Source organism: Thamnophis sirtalis, unplaced genomic scaffold (assembly GCF_051295495.1).
Source record: "Thamnophis sirtalis isolate CommonGarterSnake01/CBP01778 unplaced genomic scaffold, rThaSir2_p1.2 scaffold_13, whole genome shotgun sequence".
In the NCBI taxonomy this organism is placed as follows: domain Eukaryota; kingdom Metazoa; phylum Chordata; class Lepidosauria; order Squamata; family Natricidae; genus Thamnophis; species Thamnophis sirtalis.
The window spans coordinates 3,445,560-3,465,756 of NW_028261393.1; the positions used below are offsets into that span (position 1 = coordinate 3,445,560).

At 45.8% G+C, this 20,197-nt stretch overlaps 1 protein-coding gene across 1 annotated transcript in view; it reads right to left on the bottom strand.

The window, feature by feature from the left end:
- Positions 1–20,197, bottom strand: part of ZNF541 (zinc finger protein 541) — a 35,126-nt gene that overhangs the window by 3,941 nt on the left and 10,988 nt on the right. The window contains 12 exon segments of the mRNA XM_087727364.1: positions 1,737–1,877; positions 2,810–2,898; positions 4,628–4,703; positions 5,477–5,580; positions 6,542–6,684; positions 8,332–8,395; positions 9,913–9,964; positions 9,966–10,132; positions 10,135–10,273; positions 13,628–13,771; positions 16,323–16,482; positions 18,315–18,373. Coding sequence (XP_087583490.1) covers positions 1,737–1,877; positions 2,810–2,898; positions 4,628–4,703; positions 5,477–5,580; positions 6,542–6,684; positions 8,332–8,395; positions 9,913–9,964; positions 9,966–10,132; positions 10,135–10,273; positions 13,628–13,771; positions 16,323–16,482; positions 18,315–18,373 — 1,338 coding nt within the window.

A 20,197-nucleotide genomic window follows, 5' to 3' on the forward strand; every position in this document is an offset into this window, starting at 1 on the left:
TAGCTGGCTGGAGAATTCTAGGAGTTGAAGTCCACAAGTCTTGAAAGTTGCCAAGTTTGAAGATCTCTGCAGTACATCAATACAATGAAGCAGTGGTGGGATTCGAAGAATTTAACAACCGGTTCTCTGCCCTAATGACCAATTGGGTAGGTGGGGCTCGGTGGTCATGTGACTGGGTGGGCGTGGCCAACTCAATGTCACTCATGTCGATGGGCGCTTCGTCTTAGCTGTTAGAATATAACAAGGGTTAACCGGAGGGGCAGCTTCTGTAAGCAGGGTAAAATAAAGATGAGGCTAGAAGCAACACCAGAATGTTTCCTTCCTGCCTTCCTTACAGAATTAACCCTGGAAAGTGGGAAAAAAGCAAAAGGAGATTTCTTCCAACAACCGGTTCTCCGAACTGCTTAGAAAGTTACCAACCGGTTCTCTCGAATAGGTGCGAACCGGCTGAATCCCACCACTGCAATGAACCCTAAAAAGCCATGTGAAAAACCGAAATGAAGACTGCACCCACCATCATTATGTACAGTACTTTAACTTATGGACCTTAGCTGAGCCTGCAATTAGAATAAGAATAAGAATAGGAATAGAATGGAATGGCATAGAATAACAGAGTTGGAGAGGACCTTGGAGGTCTTCTAGTCCAACCCCCTGCCTAGGCAGGAAACCCTACACGGTTTAAGACAAATGGTTATCCAACATCTTATTTAAAACTTCCAGTGTTGGAGCAGCCACAAGTTCTGGAGGCAAGCAGTTCCACTGATTAATTGTTCTCACTGTCAGGAAATTCCTCCTCAGTTCTAAGTTGCTTCTCTCCTAGATTAGTTTCCACCCATTGCTTCTTGTTCTACCCTCAGGTGCTTTGGAGAATAGCTTGACTCCCTCTTCTTTGAGGCAACCCCCGAGATATTGGAAGGCTGCTATCATGTCAATCTTAGTCTTTCTTTTCATAAGACTAGACCAGTGTTTCTCAACCTTGGCAACTTGAAGTCCTGTGGACTTCAACTCCCAGAATCCCCCAGCCAGCATAGCTGGCTGGGGAATTCTGGGAGTTGAAGTCCACAGGACTTCAAGTTGTCAAGGTTGAGAAACACTGGACTAGACATACCCAGTTCCAGCAACCGTTCTTCCAATGTTTCAGCCTCCAGTCCCCTAATCCTCTCGGTTGCTCTTTCTCTGGGCTCCTCCAATTTTGTTTATGTTTGGAGTAGGGTTCTAGGACGGGGGTTGGATCCCTGAAAGCCTCCGTTTTTATTTTAAGGATTAAAATAAAATCAATTCGCCAGCCATTTTGGAAAAGTGCCAAGTGCAGTCCCCAAATGGGTACAGTACAGCCGCTTCTAATTCACGAGGCAGTCCCATCCTTAACGGTTTATGAGGAGCCCATGGAGCCATAAAGGAGTTGCAACAACTTTTAACCTGAAAAAAATCAACAAGCTGCAACACGGCGTGGAAAGAACCACCTTCTAGATTGCAAAATACAAACACGGAAAAAATGCCACGGGTTTTTACAGAACAAATATTTATTCCGACAGCTTCACGAAAGGCAAATCAGAATCGGATGAGGGAAATCTCCTGCAGGACCCTGAAAATTAGCTGCGTGAATTCTGCGTTTTCTAAAGTAACCGGCGGATATGGTGTAAAGGGGCGGGGGGGGGGGGAAATGTAGCTTTAAAAAATATCCATCTCCTAAATCTCAGCTGTCGTTCCCAACCAACGTTTCAATCTTGCTCTACCTTTTCTTCATCCAATTCCGTCTCCTCCTGCTCGGTCCTGGGTCTCTTTTCTCCCACCTGCGCTCGGGTGCAGTCAAATTTGAGTATTTTTTTCCAGCTGTAGTAGTATTCGACACACTGAGAAACGGTCTTAGTTTGTATCTTGTTGAAGGAGGAGGAAAGAAAAAAAATCATTTCAATATGGGCAAAAACGGAAGGAACCGTTCTGATCTGGGCTTCCCCAAAAAAGCAGGAGGCAGATTCCTGGTCCCAGCAAAACCAATTTTATTAAACGAATGTGTGTCATTCCCATTCAGCAAAGGCCTGGCAAACAGTCTTTCAAAGGAATATTTAGGACTACAGACCTTATCTAACTTGGAAATCTGCCATGTAATTTTTTTTTTTCAAAATGAGGTTCGGTGAAAGGAAAGACTTTGGCACAGAGTCTCTGAGATTCACGGACAGATCTTCACACTCCTGAAACTAATCTAATGACCGAACAAATGAATTGTTTCCTGCAAAAGCCCCCTCCCCTTTCGCTCCTTTTATTCCCTATGGGAGGGGCCATTCAACGTCCACCTGTGGCTTTCCTCCCAAGTCGACCCTGATTTCTGTTCTTTTCTTCTGGCAACTCTGCGCATGCGCACACTGGGAACAGGCTCCAGCTGTTCCTCTGCCTCACTGCTGTCTAGCTCCCCAGGCACCTGATCACTGCCAGATGGCCTCAGCCCCGTCTCTGCCTCCGACACAGAGCCCTCGCCCGAGCCTTCCCCAGCCTCCAGGACTGGCCCATGTCTCTCCCCAACCTCCTCACTGTCTGACTCTGGCCGCTGTCAGGCCACAATAGGAATCCTTTTAAACAGCTCAATAAACACGGTGGAGATGCTGCCTTTCTCTGCACACCTTCTTTGCCTTCAGAAAGGTGTGAGATCAGATTTTAAGATTCAGGTACACAAAGTCCTCAACGTACGAGCCCAAAATTTCCACTGTTAAGCGAGACCGTTGCTAAATGAATTTTGCTCCATTTTTATATGACCCTTCTTTTCCCAGGGGAAAAGAGGGAATGAAAGCGCCCCTTTGGTGGAAAGGCTCACCTTCTTTTGTATGAGGTAGAAGTCCTTTTTGTGCAAGGCGAACGATTTCTTGAACAACTGCTTCTCAGCAGGCGTCCACAGATGTGAACCTGGAACACCAACAAGAAACCAATTAGCAATAGAAGCAATCTGCTTTAACAAAATTAACCTCTTTGCTGCCTCCCTTTAGCTTATTTCTGTCTCCTGGGGAAAACCTTCTCACTTAGCGAGTTCATTGATACCTCTGAAAAACTCAACAGCCTGTTTTGCTTTATTAATTAACATTTAACAGCCACACAGGTGAACAAACCAATGCACATTTCCCAGTAAAGGAAACACAACATTAGACGTTATTTCCCATCACGGTAGTGGACAGAATGTCCAATTTTCCACAAAATTTAAATTAACAGTTTCATTTATTTCATTTATTAAATTTATAGGCCGCCCAATCCCAGAGGAGTCCGGGTGGCTTACAATGAAAGAAGAAAAAAAGAAAAACAAAATAAGTAAAAAAATAGTTTAAAATACACAACACACACACGTTCTAATCGGGGCTGGACCTTAACACTAAGGTCAACAGCCCCACGCCTGCCGGAACAGCCAGGTTTTAACGGCTTTCCTGAAGGCCATGAGAGTGGGTAAGGTCCGGACCTCTGGGGGTAGCTGATTCCACAGGGTCGGAGCAGCCACAGAGAAGGCTCTCCTCCGGGGAGCCCGCCAGCCGACACTGTCATCCCTTTTTATTACTGCCTAACTCCTAATTTTTAAAACCTTGAAGCTTTTTTCCTTCCAAGGACTTACTTGCCAAATATCACTGACTTTACAATGAATGCCCAATCAGAGGAAGAATGGGAGGGAATGTAAGAGTAGGAAAGAGGGGAGGAATGGGAAGAAGAGGGGAAGGTTAAAGGGGAGGAAGGGGAAGGAGAGAAGGGAAAGGAGAGGAGGAAAGAAGGAAGGAGAGAAGAAAGAGAAGAAAGGGGGGTAGGAAGGAAGGAGGGAAGGAGGGAGGGAAGCAAGGAGGGAAGGAAGGAGAGAAGGAGAGAAGAATGGAGGGAAGGAAGAAGGGAAGAAAGGAGAGAAGAAAGGAGGGAAGAAAGGAGGGAAGGAAGGAGGGAAGGAAGGAGGGAATGTAGGTGAGAAGGAAGGGGGGAAGGAAGGAGGAAAGGAAGGGGGAAAGGAAGGAGAGAAGGAGAAAAGAAAGGAGGGGAAGGAAGGAGGGAAGGAGAGAAGGAGGGAGGGAAGGAAGGGGAGTAGGAGAGAAGAAACGAGGGAAGGAAAGAGGGAGGGAGGGAAGAAGACGACTGTAGTTTTTGATGTTTAAAATGATTTTGTCATTATGGAAATGCCTCGAAATGTAGTCAAATGTAAAGCAAAACAGATATTAAAAAAAAATAATGAATGCCCAAACTGTAATCTTCCATTTTTCTTTTCCCGTTTTTAAGAACTGCATTCTTTCCTCCCATCAAATGAAGAATGATGGGGAAAGGGCAAGGAACTTAAAAGATTTCCCAAGGGTTCCACCCCCTCTATTCAAAAAAAAAGTTGACATCCTAGAAGAAAACAGAGACGGGCTCACTGCACAATCTCACTGCTCCAGGTGCTAAATTTAAATATCTACCGCTACTGCTACTAGCACTGATGACGTTACCTAGTTTGGGTCAACAGAACAACGAAGCTCAGAAACTCCCCACACACACACACACAACCACCACAAGCCAATCGACCACAACTGTTGTGTTCTGGCTGACTGCACAACCCCACGGCTCCCGCGGCTGGATTTGAATATCTGAACCCCGTGGCTGTGTATCCTGACCAACGGAGGTGGTCTTCTTTTACCCGAGTAGTGGTAGTTAGCCAGAGGATGGGCAGGAGGCTTCTGTGGCCCTTGGAGTAACATCATCTCCAGTGCTTCCTAGAATTGGTTTCAGAGAAGACAATGGTTAATTCTTGTCAAGTAGAAAGAGTCGGGGAAATCTTTTTTTTTTTAAAGTTTTTATTTTACACACATAAACACATCAACAAAAAACAAACACATGACTTAAGACAACATAGAAACGAAAAGTTCCATCATATATCATACAGCAGTTCCATATCGGTTTCTTTGCAGTTAGTGTTTTCCCTTCTATACATTTCTATCTTTCATTCATAATCTCCTTATTCGTTATCCATTTTTATGTATAATTCTATATTTATTTATACTTAGCTGGTTATAACCAAATATTGTTTATCTATAATGTGCTATATATTCTTACTATCGTTTATTCTCTTACATACAATTCTAGGTATACATTCACATGGTTATTCTTTTTCTTTGCCAATCTTATACTATTGTTACTCCATTTAAGAGATTATAGAGTACAGTTTGGGTTGTATTGTTTACCATCCCAAGCATCTGTTGTGACACCACCTTATTTTCTCTTTCTTTTCTTTTCTCTGCCCTCCCCAGCCTCCAGGAGCTCTCTGAAAGCCTCCATAAGGCTCTGCACGGCCATTTTGGTGAAGAGGGAAAGGTTTGGGGAGGCCAAAAATGCGGCATTCAGTGTATAAGACGCACCCAGATTTTCAGCCTCTTTTTTGAGGGGAAAAAGGTGCGTCTTATACTCTGAAAAATACAGTAGCTCTTCTCTCTTCCCCTCCACCCCTTTTCTTTCCAGTCCACCTGGATATCCCACTGCAGCATCTTACCAAAATGTTTCCTTGGGCTTCGTGCAGACAATGTATGGCTAGTTCTAAATTGGTCCCTCCGCCTGGCATCGCGCTGGAGCAGGCCAACTTGAGCAGATCTGCCACTGCAAGAGAGAATTCGTTTCAAAAAAGGATTTGTTAAGTTCTGCTCAGCAGGAACTGCAACTGCACGGTGCAGCGGCAGTCCTCGGCTTACAACAGTGGGCTTGGTGACCCTTCAAAGTTACAACAGCCACCGAAAACAGCGAGTTGCGACTGTTTTCCCACGCTTGCCGCATTCCCCGCCGTCACGTCATCAAAACCCACACGCAAGGGAAGCAAGGAGGGAAAGAGGGAGGGAAGGAAGGCGAGAAGGAGAGTAGATAGGAAGGAGGGAAGGAGGGAAGAAAGGAGGGAACTTAAGAGAAGAGAAAGGAAGGAGGGAAGGAGGAAAGGAGGGAGGGAAGATATGAGAGAAGGAGGGGGGGAAGAAGAGAGGAAAGGGAAGGGGAAGGAAAGGAGGAAAGGAAAAGGAGGGAAGGAAGGAGGGAAGGAGAGAAGAAGGGAGGGAAGGAAGGGGAGTGGGAAAGAAGAAACAAGGGAAGGAAAGAGGGAGGGAGGGAAGAAGATACCTAACCTTTGATGTCTATAATGATTTTGATACTATGGGAATGTCTTGAAACGCAGTCAAATGTAAAGCGAAACAGTGGATGTTGTATTGTCTTTTACCAGTTATTGGTTGTTGTATTTTTCTTTTACTAATAAAAATACTTTATTTAAAAAAAAAAAAAAAAACCACACGCTTGGCATCTGACTCATGTTTATGACGGTTGTAGTGTCCCGGGGTCAAGTGACACCCCCTCCCCCTTTTGCGACCTTCTGATCAAGCAGATTCACTTAACAACCATGTTTGCTAATGGAATCGCTTAACAACTGCGGCAAAGAAAGGTTGTAAAACGGGGCCGAGCTCATGTGACGACAACTTAGCAATGGAAATCCTGGGTCGTAAGTCGAGGACTCCCTGGAGAAAGTCGTGCAGGTGGGGCGGGAAGAGCCTGAAAGAGGAGGGAAAACCTGCCCCCGCACCTCTCTTCTGGGTCTCCTTGTTGGTGACGATGTCGCCCCAGGGCTTCCAGACCAGTGAGGCTGGGTGCTCGTAGTCCTCCAGAGCTGATCTGTCTTGGAGATCGGGTATATTGGCCTGGAATCGGCTTCCAATGTTAATGTGCCTGAAACGACAGTAAGAAGAAGATGCGGAACTGTGTCATTTCTTTCTTTTTTTAAAAAAAAAGCATGAACGAGGAGGTAACTGTTGAAAAGAAAAAAAGAAGGAAAAATGAGTATGAGTAGTTTATTAAAAAGGGGATGCTTGTATAAACAGCAGCCTTAGAAGGGAGGATTTCTCCAGCTCTGTTTCCTGAAACTGACCTAAACTCTAAGGAACCCTTAGCAGGTGGGGGGGGGGGGGAAACGTGACCCGACAAAAGGGCGAATGTCAAAACCGCGCCCGACTAAACCGCGTCGCTGACGTCATCAACGCGGCGGACAACAGCCAGCGTGGAGAAAGAAGGGCGCTTTACAATAGCGCATCGAAAGAAAGCCGATTTAATTTAAGGTAAGGGTTAGGTTTAGGGTTAGGGTTAGGTTAAGGGTTAGGTTAAGGGTTAGGTTTAGGGTTAGATTTAGGGTTAGGTTAAGGGTTAGGTTTAGGGTTAGGTTTAGGGTTAGGTTAAGGGTTAGGTTTAGGGTTAGGTTTAGGGTTAGGTTTAGGGTTAGGGTTAGGGTTAGGTTAAGGGTTAGGTTAAGGGTTAGGTTAAGGGTTAGGTTAAGGGTTAGGTTTAGGGTTAGGTTTAGGGTTAGGTTAAGGGTTAGGTTTAGGGTTACGTTTAGGGTTAGGGTTAGGGGTTAAGTTTAGGTTTAGGGTTACTTTTACAGCGCGCTTCTGTCTCCGCCCTGTTGTCGCCCTGTTGATGACGTCAGCGCCGCGGTTTAGTCGGGCGCTGTTTTGTCGTTCGCCCTTTTGTCGGTGAACTGGGGAAAATAGGCACCTCTTCAGTTTGCTGGATCTAGAAACAATTTTACCGTTGTTGTTTAATACCTGATTTAGTATCAGTGCTTGATCAAAAGATGGAAGACAGTGCAACCAGTGGCGAAAATCAAAAAGTTTCCCCTACCAGTTCTGTGGGCGTGGCCTGGTGGTCATGTGACCGTGTGGGGGCGTGGCCTGGTGGTCACGTGACCAGGCGGCGCGGCGGCACAACTGATTCACCCACAATGCAAAAAAGCAGGTGGACTTCACACAAAACGGCCCCTGCAAAAAAGTGGGAACCTCACAGAGAGCTCAAAAGCAAACTATCCCACTTGACACCAAATAACACAAAACCTGCACCGCTGACTCACCCACAATGCAAAAGCAGCTGGGCTTCACACAAAACGGCCCCTGAAACAAAGCGGGAACCTCACGGACAATCAGGCACAAGAGGTAGTAAAAAAAATGCTAAAAAAAAAGTTCCAGCACAGCTGATTGTTGCACAGCTGATTGTTGGAACTTTTTAAAGCATTTTTTTTAGTACCGGTTCAGGCGAATAGGTAGTAAAAATGCTTTAAAAGTTTTTTTTTTATTAAAAAAAAGCACAGCTGATTGTCTTTCTTTTCAATTGTGTCATCAAGTTTGTCCTTTGTTTTTGCAAATCAGCTTCGGAGGCTAAAAGAATAAAAACATGCGTATAAATTAAATAGCCAAGAGAAGATTTGAGCACACGGAAGAAAGAAAATGGAAGAATAGTTACAGCAGTCAAAATATTGTGCTTGCTAGGCGACACGTCACTAAAAGAGAGAGAACGTGAGGTGTTATTGCACCCACTGATGTGACTTACGGTTCTATGTTAATTTTGGTCGTATCTTTCACAAGGGAGAATAAAAGGGCTCCATCCATCCCATCTGAAAATAAAAGGCACAAGTTAGAATCAAAGTCAATGTTTATGAAATCTTTCTCTTCTCTTTATCATGGTCAACTGCAACCTCAGCAGCAGGACACCAAGGACAGCTAGTGGCTTCTTCTATTTTTCACTTCTCTTTAACGGGATCAATCAGAAACCTTTTCCCCCCACAAAAAACACAACTTTTTTTTAAAAACCCCCAAAGGGCAAAAATAGAGATAACAATGCAGCTGCTCGGTGAGGATAGAAAATTTTCAATGGTTTATTTTTTAAAATAAAATTCATCGGCTGCTCATCTTACCACAGGGTAACTCTTTTTCAATAACCATGATAAATAAAGACAGAACTATACTCTTTTTTGGAGGGGGAGGGTGATTGGAAGCAGGAAGAGGAAATAGGAAGGAAGGAAGGAAGGAAGGAAGGAAGGAAGGAAGGAAGAAAGAAAGAAAGAAAGAAAGAAAGAAAGAAAGAAAGAAAGAAAGAAAGAAAGAAAGAAAGAAAGAAAGAAAGAAAGAAAGAAAGAAAGAAAGAAGAGGTAAAAGGGAGGGAACGAAGGAGAGAAAGACACACGAAGGAAGGAAGGAAGATGTTGAAGGGAGGGAAGGGAGGAGAAAGAAAGAAGAAGAGGTAAAAGGGAGGGAACAAAGGAGAGAGAAAGACAGACGAAGGAAGGAAGGAAGGAAGGAAGGAAGGAAGGAAGGAAGGGAGGGAGGAAGGAAGATGTTGAAGGGAGGGAAGGGAGGAGAAAGAAAGAAAGAAAGAAAGAAAGAAAGAAAGAAGAGGTAAAAGGGAGGGAAGGAAGGAGAGAGAGACAGAGGAAGGAAGGAAGAAAGGAAGGAAGGAAGGAAGGAAGATGTTGAAGGGAGGGAAGGGAGGAGAAAGAAAGAAAGAAAGAAGAGGTAAAAGGGAGGGAACGAAGGAGAGAAAGACACACGAAGGAAGGAAGGAAGGAAGGAAGGAAGGAAGGAAGGAAGGAAGGAAGGAAGGAAAAGGAAGGAAGATGTTGAAGGGAGGGAAGGGAGGAGAAAGAAAGAAGAAGAGGTAAAAGGGAGGGAACAAAGGAGAGAGAGAGAAAGACAGACGAAGGAAGGAAGGAAGGAAGGAAGGGAGGGAGGAAGGAAGATGTTGAAGGGAGGGAAGGGAGGAGAAAGAAAGAAAGAAAGAAAGAAAGAAAGAAAGAAAGAAAGAAAGAAAGAAAGAAAGAAAGAGGTAAAAGGGAGGGAAGGAAGGAGAGAGAGACAGAGGAAGGAAGGAAGAAAGGAAGGAAGGAAGGAAGGAAGGAAGATGTTGAAGGGAGGGAAGGGAGGAGAAAGAAAGAAAGAAAGAAAGAAAGAAGAGGTAAAAGGGAGGGAAGGAAGGAGAGAAAGACAGACAAAGGAAGGGAAGGAAGGAAGGAAGGAAAGAAGGAAGGAAGGAGGGAGGGAGGGGAGAGGAGATGATACAAATAGTGGATTTATTTTACACTGGGCAGCTTTATACAAACCTCCCAGAAGAGGAGGAGGAGGGCTGGGTAATTACCTAAAACGGAGGTGTACATGGAGACCGGAGTGGGATTTGTAGTGGTAGAGCAGGAGGGTGTTGAAGTAGAGGCCGGAGCCCTCCCGGATGGGGCTGAGCATCGGGGGTGGCGTGTAGGGAGAGCACTGCATTAAGCCTTGAAGGAAATGGTCCATGAGGAAGACAGGTGAGCGAAGGTTACTCTGGTAGCATCCTCCGGTCCCGGGCTGAATCTCGTTCCAGCAGGGGAAGGAGGTGGGATGAGCAGGGATTTGGGGTGAGCTCGCTTCTTCTTCTTCTTGGGGGGCATGCCTTCCTGGAGATCTTTATCATCCTGGCTTTCCTTCTCGTTCACCTGATCCAAAAGAAACGGAGCCAAAGACTTTTAGATATGGATGGACTGGGAAAGGGAAAAAAAATTAAGGCGGCCTCCACCGTTGTGTATCCTTAAAAGGAATACTGCATCTTTGTCCCAACTATTCAAGGTATTAAAGACCCGTGACCCGTCAAAACCGCGGTCCACTAAAGCGCGCCCGATTAAAGCGCGTACCTGACGTCATCAGCAGCGCGACAAATACGACCGCGGAGAAAAAAGGGTGCTTTAAAAAGCGCTTTTAAAGCAAGCCGATTCACATAAAGGTAAGGGGTTAGGTTTAGGGTTAGGGTTAGGTTAAGGGTTAGGGTTAGGGTTACGTTAAGCGTTAGGGTTAGGTTTAGGGTTAGGTTAAGGGTTAGCGTTAGGTTTAGCATTAGGTTAAGGGTTAGGTTTAGGGTTAGGTTAAGGGTTAGGTTAAGGGTTAGGCTTAGGGTTAGGTTTAGGGTTAGGTTTAGGGTTAGGTTTGGGGGGGTTAGGTTTAGATTTACGGGTTAATTTTAAGTTTACCGCTCACACCATGCTGTTTTCGTCGCGCTGTGATGACGTCACGTACGCGCTTTCGTCGAGTGCGCTTTAGTCTACCGCGATTTTGTGGTGGAACCTTAAAGACCACCTAGAATCCCACTGCAGGGATCCTGCAATTATAGGATCTAGTCCAACCTCGGCTTGGTTTCTCTAGAATCCACTCTACCCAGCTTGTTCTTTACGCTATCAACGAGCTTTGACTTAAGAACCTCCTTCTATTTCCCCCCCCTTTTTTTTAATGACCCCGTAATCTCTTGCATCAGGGTGGAGTCAGGGGTGACTTGAGTGGAGCTGAGCATTTACTGGCCGAATGCCCTTCCTGACACCTACACGGAGTTCACAGCAGGCATTTTCTCTCTGGGCCCAGAGAGAGAAATATCTGCTGCTACCTAGGATCGATCTCACAGCCTCCTGATTGTTGAGGTAAGAGCTCCATGATGAGGTCACTACGCCCCCCCCTCTAAGACGTTTCTCCTATGTTTAGTTAAAATCATTTCCCTTACCGTGGCTGCTCTTTGGAATAACAGAAAATAAATCTGCCCCAACTTTTACGACGTGTCTTGAAATTATTTTATTTGTTATCTCCTGCCTGTATTGTTTTTACAAATAAAGCGTGAACATATTCAACACACTGTCCTCCACCTCTTTTCCCTAACAACAACCCTGTGAGGTGGGTTGGGCTGAGAGAGAGTGGCCCCTAATTAACCCAGACGGGTTTCATGTAGATCCTAAGGCGGAATTAGAAGTCACTGTCTCTTGATGATTGGCCCAAAGTTACCCAGCTGGCTTTCATGCCTAAAGCGGGACTTGAACTCGCAATCTCCTGCTTTCTAGCTTGGTGCCTTCACCGTTAGACCAAACTGGCAGATTATGTTTCTTTCGCGAACATATCCAAACCATCGGACTTGGTTTTCTCTCCCAGCCCCAATCAATCCTGATAACCAAAGATTTTACGGACATTAGCCCAACCAACGGTAATAACAATCAAGATCTACCCACAGTACCAAATATATCAGGTTTGATACCATATTAAATGTTATCTCCCCCGGGGAATCCTAGGAATGGGAGGCTATCAAGAGACATTCAGAAAGTCAGGTATCTCTACCGCCGGCCCCATGCCCAGAGGATTTCAGAAACTCGACACTGAATAACCATTAAAGGGGAGGGGAGGAGAAATCAATATCCCAAAAAACCAAAAAAATTACTGCTCTTGTTTTCATTTTTTTAAAAAGTACTTTAAAGGTGGTTGAAAGCTGCAATCCCGAAGAGAAACTGAAAATGCGAACTCCGTTGGCGATGGGATTATGACATCACTATGCTGCCCTTCCAGCTACAGATTTTCTATCTATAAATGTTGAACTGGGAGGGGGAGGGAGGGGGGAAACTATGGTCCCTTTATGACTTGTGGACTTCAACTCCCAGAATTCCCTGAGCCAGCTGTGAGAATTCTGGGGAGCTGAAGTCCATAAGTCAGTGTTTCTCAACCTTGGCAACTTTAAGTCCTGTGGACTTCAACTCCCAGAATTCCTGAGCCAGCTGTGAGAATTCTGGGGAGCTGAAGTCCATAAGTCAGTGTTTCTCAACCTTGGCAACTTTAAGTCTTGTGGACTTCAACTCCCAGAATCCCCCAGCCAGCCCAGCTGGGCTGGCTGGGGGATTCTGGGAGTTGAAGTCCACAGGACTTAAAGTTGCCAAGGTTGAGAAACACTGCCATTAAGTCATAAAGGGGCCACCTTTCCCCGCCATTGATTTAGGATGCCACTTTCTCACGTAGCATTGATAAAAGTTACCTGGGGAGCCCTTAAAACGTACAAATTTGTAATTTCACCCACTAATTGTCTTCATTTAACGACCCCCATAATCGGGTGGGTTGCTGCCGGTTTTACTACCGGTTCCACTACCGGTGGTGGCACAGTGGTTAGAGTAGTTAGAGCCGAGGTGGCGCGCAGTGGTTAGGGTGCAGTACTGCAGGCCACTTCAGCTGTTATCTGCAGTTCGGCGGTTCAAATCTCACCGGCTCAAGGTTGACTCAGCCTTCCATCCTTCCGAGGAAATGAGGACCCGGATTGTTGTTGGGGGCGATAGGCTGACTCTGTAAACCGCTTAGAGAGGGCTGAAAGCCCTATGAAGCGGTATATAAGTCTAACTGCTATTGCTATTGATATTGCTACTGCAGGCTAATTCTGCTGGCTGCCTGGCAGTTCGAATCTCACCAGGCTCAAGGTTGACTCAGCCTTCCATCCTTACCCGAGGTGTGGGTAAAATGAGGAGCCCGATTGTTGTGGGAAAATAGGCTGACTTTTTAAAAGCGCTTAGAGAGGGCTGCAAAGCCCTATGAAGCAGTATACAAGTCCAAGTGTTATGCGCAATTAAGAAAAAACAGGTGAATTTCTTATTCTTCAAAACGGCCAATTCTGCACAGGGAGGGGCTTGACATATACTGCTGCACGACAGGTAAAGGTCCATGAATTAAACGGAACTTAAAAGCAAGGGTGAAATTGCTACAGGTTCGGACGGGTTCATGCAAACCGGTGGTAAAAATAATTTTCCAATAATCATCTGTGACCCGCGATTTATATTAGCTAAAAAGCATGGTCTCCTACTTTCTAGCTAATCTAAATCACGTGGCACAGAGGATTCCCCCCCTCCCCCCCGCCTCATTCGCTTACCTTGGTAGGCCCGCTCTGCACATGCGCAGAGATGGTGCAGGCGAGCGAAGCGTGCGCCCGCGTTGCTACCAAACCGGCAGCAGAAGTAAGTGGATTTCACCCCTGCTTTTAAAAGCAGTCCGTTTTATCTTGTCATTTAAAATTTGTACTGCAAATCAGCACCCACTTGCTGTTGATTGGCAGCCATTATGGGTACCGAGACGGGCATTACGATAGGCGCGACCGCTCCATCTTCTGAAAACCTTTTCGCTTCGGGAGGAACCGCTCGGTCCGCTGCCAGCTGGAAGGGCCACTTCTCTGCCTCATAGGCCTTTAAAAAGGAAATATAAAAAGAAATATCTATTTCTGGCGACAAGACAAGTTGCGAGTGGTAACACACATGCCAATTTGTTCTTTCAAACTGCAAGCAAGTTCTCGTCTTAACGACCGTCATGGAGCCTGCCCCATTAACGGTCATAAGTCATGATGGTCCCAAATGCCGGTCATCACACGACTGACCCAATTTTATGACCTTTATTGCAGTGGACATTAAGTGACCCCACAAGCAGTTAAGCAAAACCACTGTTTGTCACGGGGAATTTTTGCCTCCAAAATTGGAAGTAGATGCCGGTTTCCAGCCAAAAAGTTGTAAATTGTGAACCCGTGACTGTAGGAGGCCGCAAATGGTCGTAAAATGCCTGAAACATGATCCCGTAACAGCGGGGAGGGGCTTTGGGTTGGAAGTACCTTTCGGGGGAACTTCCGTCATAACTTTGAACGGCCGCTAAATGACAGCTCGTAAATTGAGAACTACCTGTTCTTTTGTCCCAGATTCCGTATTCTAAACTTAATCTGGAAATAAATATTTAAGATTTAAAAAGCAACTGGATAGAAATATTTTTGTTTTTGTTTTTTACAACCTGGTAATCATTCAGGGTAGAATCGAGGTGACTGAACGGAGCTGAGAATTTACTGGCCAGTTGCCCTTCCTGATGCCTAACATGGAGTTCACAGCAGATATTTTCTCTTTGTGCCCTGAGAGAGGAACACTCTGCCGCTACCTAGGGTTGACTTCTCAACCTTCTGTGTGAAAGGCGAGAGGGTTGACCACTAGGCCATCACGCCACCCGGGAAAGAAATATCTAATGAAATAACAAATCGAATCGTTCACAGTGGTATAAGGGTTCCCTGTCTAGGCAGGGGGTTGGACTAGAAGACCTCCAAGGTCCCTTCCAACTCTGTTATTCTATTCTAAACATTCCCCCTTTCAAAGCTGTTAGAACTGCAATCCTAGATAGATTTAACTGGCCGTTAAATGTCATTTTATTCAATCTAGTCAGACCTTCCCGGAAGCCTACCCAAAGTAATAATAACCATGCTGGGATAAGTTCAAATAAATAGTCAAAAAGACTGAATTGTGGATTAATAATTCTTAGCATTTTGTGTAGCGGTTTCTCAACATTCAAAGCATTTCACACGCATGAGTGCAATTATCTTCTTTAAAATAGCTTCATATCCCCATCGGCAAGTTCACCCTCCCTTTTTAATGCAGTGGGTTGTTGTTGTTTTTTCTACGTGGATTATTAGCTGCCTGGAGCTTTTGCCGGTAAAAAACCAAACCAAAACAGCTAAATAGTAAAGAAGTCCTTACAGTACAACTGTCTGGGAAGACGATGAAAGCAGCCTATCTCCCTTAGCATGTGAAAAGATGACATTTTTTCTCCCTCAATACATCCTGGCAACATCTGAGTTTTAAAAAACCAGCTGTGCTCAGAAATAAGAAGCGAAGTACGCAGACTTCTTCTGGGAATCTTAGCAAAGATCTCGTAAGGAGTGCATTGAGCAGACTAGCAAAATAAAGGAATATTTGTAGCCCAGGGTTGAACTCTGTGGGATCCTTAGTGCTCTCTGAGCTTGGGAGTGAGGGTTCCTTGCATACGTTTTCATGCACCCAACTAGGTAACATCATCAGTGTTGGTAAAGAGTGGGGTTTGTGGGAAACGGGAGGAAGAGTAGGGGGAAGGGGAAGGGAAGGAGGAAGATTGTGGGGTTGTTGGTGTTCTCTGAGCTTGGTGGTTTTCTTGCAGATGTTTCATGACCCAACTAGGGAATGTCATCAGTGCTAGAAGGGAGTGGTTGAGGAGGAGGGGGGGGAGGAGGAGGAGGAGGAGGAGGAGGAGGAAGGAGGAGGAGGAGGAGGAGGAGGAGGAGGAGGAGGAGGAGGAAGATGAAGACTCCTCTGGGGTCCTCGGTGCTCTCTGAGCTTGGTGGTTTTCTTGCAGATGTTTCATGACCCAACTGGGGAATGTCATCAGTGCTAGAAGGAAGTGGTTGAGGAGGAGGGGGAGGAGGAGAAGGAGAAGAAGAAAAAGAAGACTCCTCCTCCTCCTCTGGGGTCCTCGGTGCCCTCTGAGCTTGGTGGTTTTCTTGCAGATGTTTCATGACCCAACTAGGGAACATCATCAGTGCTAGAGGGAAGTGGAGTTTGCAGGAAGGAGGAGGAAGACGAAGAAGATGGCGAAGGAGGAGGAGGAGTGTGCAGTCCTTGATGCTCTCTGAGCTTGATTGTTTTCTTGAAGATGTTTCATTACCCAACTAGGGAACGTCATCCGTGTTAGAAGGGAGTGGTTGTTTATAAACAGAGAGCAAACCCTGCTCCCTTCTAGCACTGATGACATTCCCTAGCTGGGTTATGAAATGTCTGCAGCAAAAACCGCCACGTTCGGAGAGCACCAAGGACCCTGCAGAGACCAGAATCTAAACTAAGTCCGATTAAAAAAAGAAAATTGAGGTTGAGTATCCGGCCGGCCTCCTCCTTTTCACGGGCTCCTTCAGCATCGGTGATAAGGAACATTGATTTCCCCAGGTGAGATTCCCTTTACCTGCTGTCTTTCCTTCCCTGACGGAGACTGCCACTGCTCACCACAGAAACACAAGTGACTGCTCAGGCCCCTTTCGGTATAAAACAGCTGATTGCAGGTTGCACAGCGAAAGCTGTTCCCTTTCTCACTCCTGTCTCCAGGATCTGCCTCAGACTTACTACTGTTGGCAACAATCGAAGTAAGCAAGGGGAGAAACGGAGCGTTAGGAAAAAGTGTGGTTTAGACGACTCCAACCTTACGACAACCTTAACTTATGTTCTTGCACTCCAGAGACCCTTTGAAGCCAGCCTGGGAGGAGGGGGAGGGGGGAAATGTTTTGATGGACCATTGGCCACCGGAACCATGAAGGAATCTCACTGGGAGATCATAGATCCGTGATGGTGAATCTGGCACGCGTGCCGGAAGTGACAATGCAGAGCCATTTCTCCGGGGTTAAATTCAAATTTTTTTTACTACTAGTTCTGTGGGTGTGGTTGATGGGCGTGGTGTGGTTTGGTGGGCGTGGCAGGGGAAGGATACTGCAAAATCCCCATTCCCTCCCCACTCTGGGGCCAGCCAGAGGTGGCATTTGCCGGTTCTCCCGACTACTCAAAATTTCCGCTACCGGTTCTCCCAACTACTCAAAATTTCCGCTACCGGTTCTCCCAACTACTTTAAAATTCCGCTACCGGTTCTCCCAACTACTCAAAATTTCCGCTACCGGTTCTCCCAACTACTCAAAATTTCCGCTACCGGTTCTCCCAACTACTCAAAATCTCCGCTACCGGTTCTCCCAACTACTCAAAATTTCTGCTACCGGTTCTCCCAACTACTCAAAATTTCCGCTACCGGTTCTCCCAACTACTCAAAATTTCCGCTACTGGTTCTCCCAACTACTTTAAATTTCCGCTACCAGTTCTCCCAACTACTCAAAATTTCCGCTACCGGTTCTCCCAACTACTCAAAATTTCCGCTACCGGTTCTCCCAACTACTCAAAATCTCCGCTACCGGTTCTCCCAACTACTCAAAATTTCTGCTACCGGTTCTCCCAACTACTCAAAATTTCTGCTACCGGTTCTCCCAACTACTCAAAATTTCTGCTACCGGTTTTCCCAACTACTCAAAATTTCCGCTACCGGTTCTCCCAACTACTCAAAATTTCCGCTAATGGTTCTCCTGACTACTCAAAATTTCTGCTACCGGTTCTTTGCATGCATGTGTAAAGACCAGCTGGCCACTCTGCGTGTGCATACTGGAAACCAGAAGATGATCTTCCTGGCGCGCACATGCGCCGGTACCGGGCAGCTGCTCTTCTGGTTTCTGTCAAGCGTGTGCCCCCTCCCATTCTGGCACTCCCTGCAGAAAAGGTTCCCCAACACTGTCATGGTTAGACAAGGGCTGCTCAAGAGAGGATAACCGGGAAGAGGAGAGCTGCTTAGGGCCATATAGGCTGCCATCCCAATCAAAATTATTATTTATTTCCTTTGGTTGCCTGCTTATCAATCACTTTCAAAATTCCATCTTTGGAAGCGCCGATGGTCTCTCTGCTTCCCGGGTGTCTTTCCTCATAGATGACCTGAATTATCATCTGTTCGATGCTGGAAGCTTATTTAACTTAACTCAGTTTTATTGGCACGAGGAATTGAAACCTCACATTCTGTTTCTTCCTGGGCTTTTTCTCTCTCTGGTAAGGCTAAAATTAAGAATTATTACGAATGGGCCAGGTTTTAGCTCTCTTTTGGTTTATTAAGGTTAAGAGGCCTCCTGCACCTCAAAAATAATAAGACCTCCCCAGAAATAAGGCCAAGTGCTTATTTCGGGGGTCAAAAGAAAATAAGACCCTGTCTTATTTTCGGGAAAACACAGTATATATAAAAATGTGTGTGTCTGAATGCATGTCGGTATGCATGTGTGTGTGTATGTGCACACATGTTTATGTACACCCAAAGACACATACTGTTACATACACTAATATTTTAGGCAGTATTGAAGCATAATAAACCCTTGCTTACCATCCAGGGGAAAAGCATTCCTCTTTGACTGCATTAGTAAAGCTGTAGATATTTCCACCCTGTGGAAAGAAAGAAAGAAAGAAAGAAAGAAAGAAAGAAAGAAAGAAAGAAAGAAAGAAAGAAAGAAAGAAAGAAAGAAAGAAAGAAAGAAAGAAAGAAAGAAAGAAAGAAAGAAAGAAAGAAAGAAAGGAGGAAGGAAGGAAGGAGAGAGAGAGAGAAAGAGAGAAGGAAAGAAGGAAAGAAGGAAAGAAATAAGGAAAGAAGGAAAGAAGGAAAGAAGGAAGGAAGGAAAGAAAGAAGGAAGGAAGGAGAGAGAGAGAGAAAGAGAGAGAGAGAGAAAGAGAGAGAGAAAGAGAGAAAGAAAGAAGGAAAGAAAGAAGGAAAGAAAAAAGGAAAGAAAGAAAGAAGGAATGAAAGAAGGAAGGAAGGAAGGAAGGAAGGAAGGAAGGAAGGAAGGAAGGAAGGAAGAAATTAAATAAATAAATAGACATAGAAGTAGGTTTTTATATGTACAGATGAGGGCTATTCTTTAGAAGACTTTACAAGGTAAATATTATCATAAACTTCTTTCTGGAGCATTTACACCGGTGGTTTCTTTACCTGAAATCAGTTTGATTCCTGGTGCTGATCCAGACACAAACAGTTCACTTAGTGACCATTCAAAGTTACAACGGCACCTACAAACAGCACCCATTTTTCGCACGTATGACTCTTGCAGCATCCCCACTGGGGTCATGTACATGGTTTACATTCGGGTGTTTGACAACGGATTCACACTTGTGACGGTTGCAGTGACCCATGAGGCCGCTCGCTCCCTTTGGCGGCCTCCTGGCGAGCAAAATCAACGGGGAAGCCGGGTTCACTTAACAACCGTCTTACTAACTTAACAACCGCAGTGATTCACTGAACAAACTTGGGGCAAGAAAGGTTTTGAAAGGGAGCAAAACTCACTTAACCTCTGTCTCGCTTAGCAACGGAAATTTCGGGCTCAGTTGTGGTCGTAAGTCCAGGACTACCTGTATCGCCCGTATGTACCCCACTGGCCATTCCCAAAGTGTCATCAGTCAAATGCTTTTTGGGGGGCTCAGCTTTCTTTTTGCATTCTAGTGTTTGGGGGTCATTTCTAACTCTCTCTGCTTTTAAAAATGGACATTTTATAGCAATAGCAATAGCAGACTTATATACCGCTTCATAGGGCTTTCAGCCCTCTCTAAGCGGTTTATAGAGTCAGCATATTGCCCCCAACAACAATCCGGGTCCTCATTTCACCCACCTCGGAAGGATGGAAGGCTGAGTCAACCTTGAGCCGGTGAGATTTGAACTGCTGAACTGCAGATAACAGTCAGCTGAAGTGGCCTGCAGTACTGCACCCTACCCACTGCGCCACCTCGGCAACGACAATCAAGGAAGTGCAGTTGCTTTTAGGAGCAGCCACCCTTGGGACCACCATACTCTAGATCAGGGGTGTCAAACTCAAGGCTTGTGGGGTGTTAGATCTAGCCGATGGGGCTGCCCTGGAAACAGTGAAGGACCGGAGCCATGGTTCCTCTGCCAGCAGAAATGGAGCTCGGGAGGGCCGCAATGCAGCCCTCCCGAGCTCTGTTTTCAACTGTGATGGCCTCCTGCATCCCTCTGCCAGCGAAAATGGAGCTCGGGGGAACAGAGATGCGGAGAGCTGCAGGAGGCTATCGCAGTCAAAAACGGAGGTCGGTGTATATATGTGTGCTCACGTTTTCGCTGGCAAACGGCTGCAGGAGGTCGTCCCAGCCGAAAACGGATGTCGAGCTGGCCACGTTCCCCCACCCCTCGGGGTCAAACACAACCCCGATGCGGCCCTCAATGAAATAGAGTTGGACACCCCTGGCCTGGATGACTGAGAACCT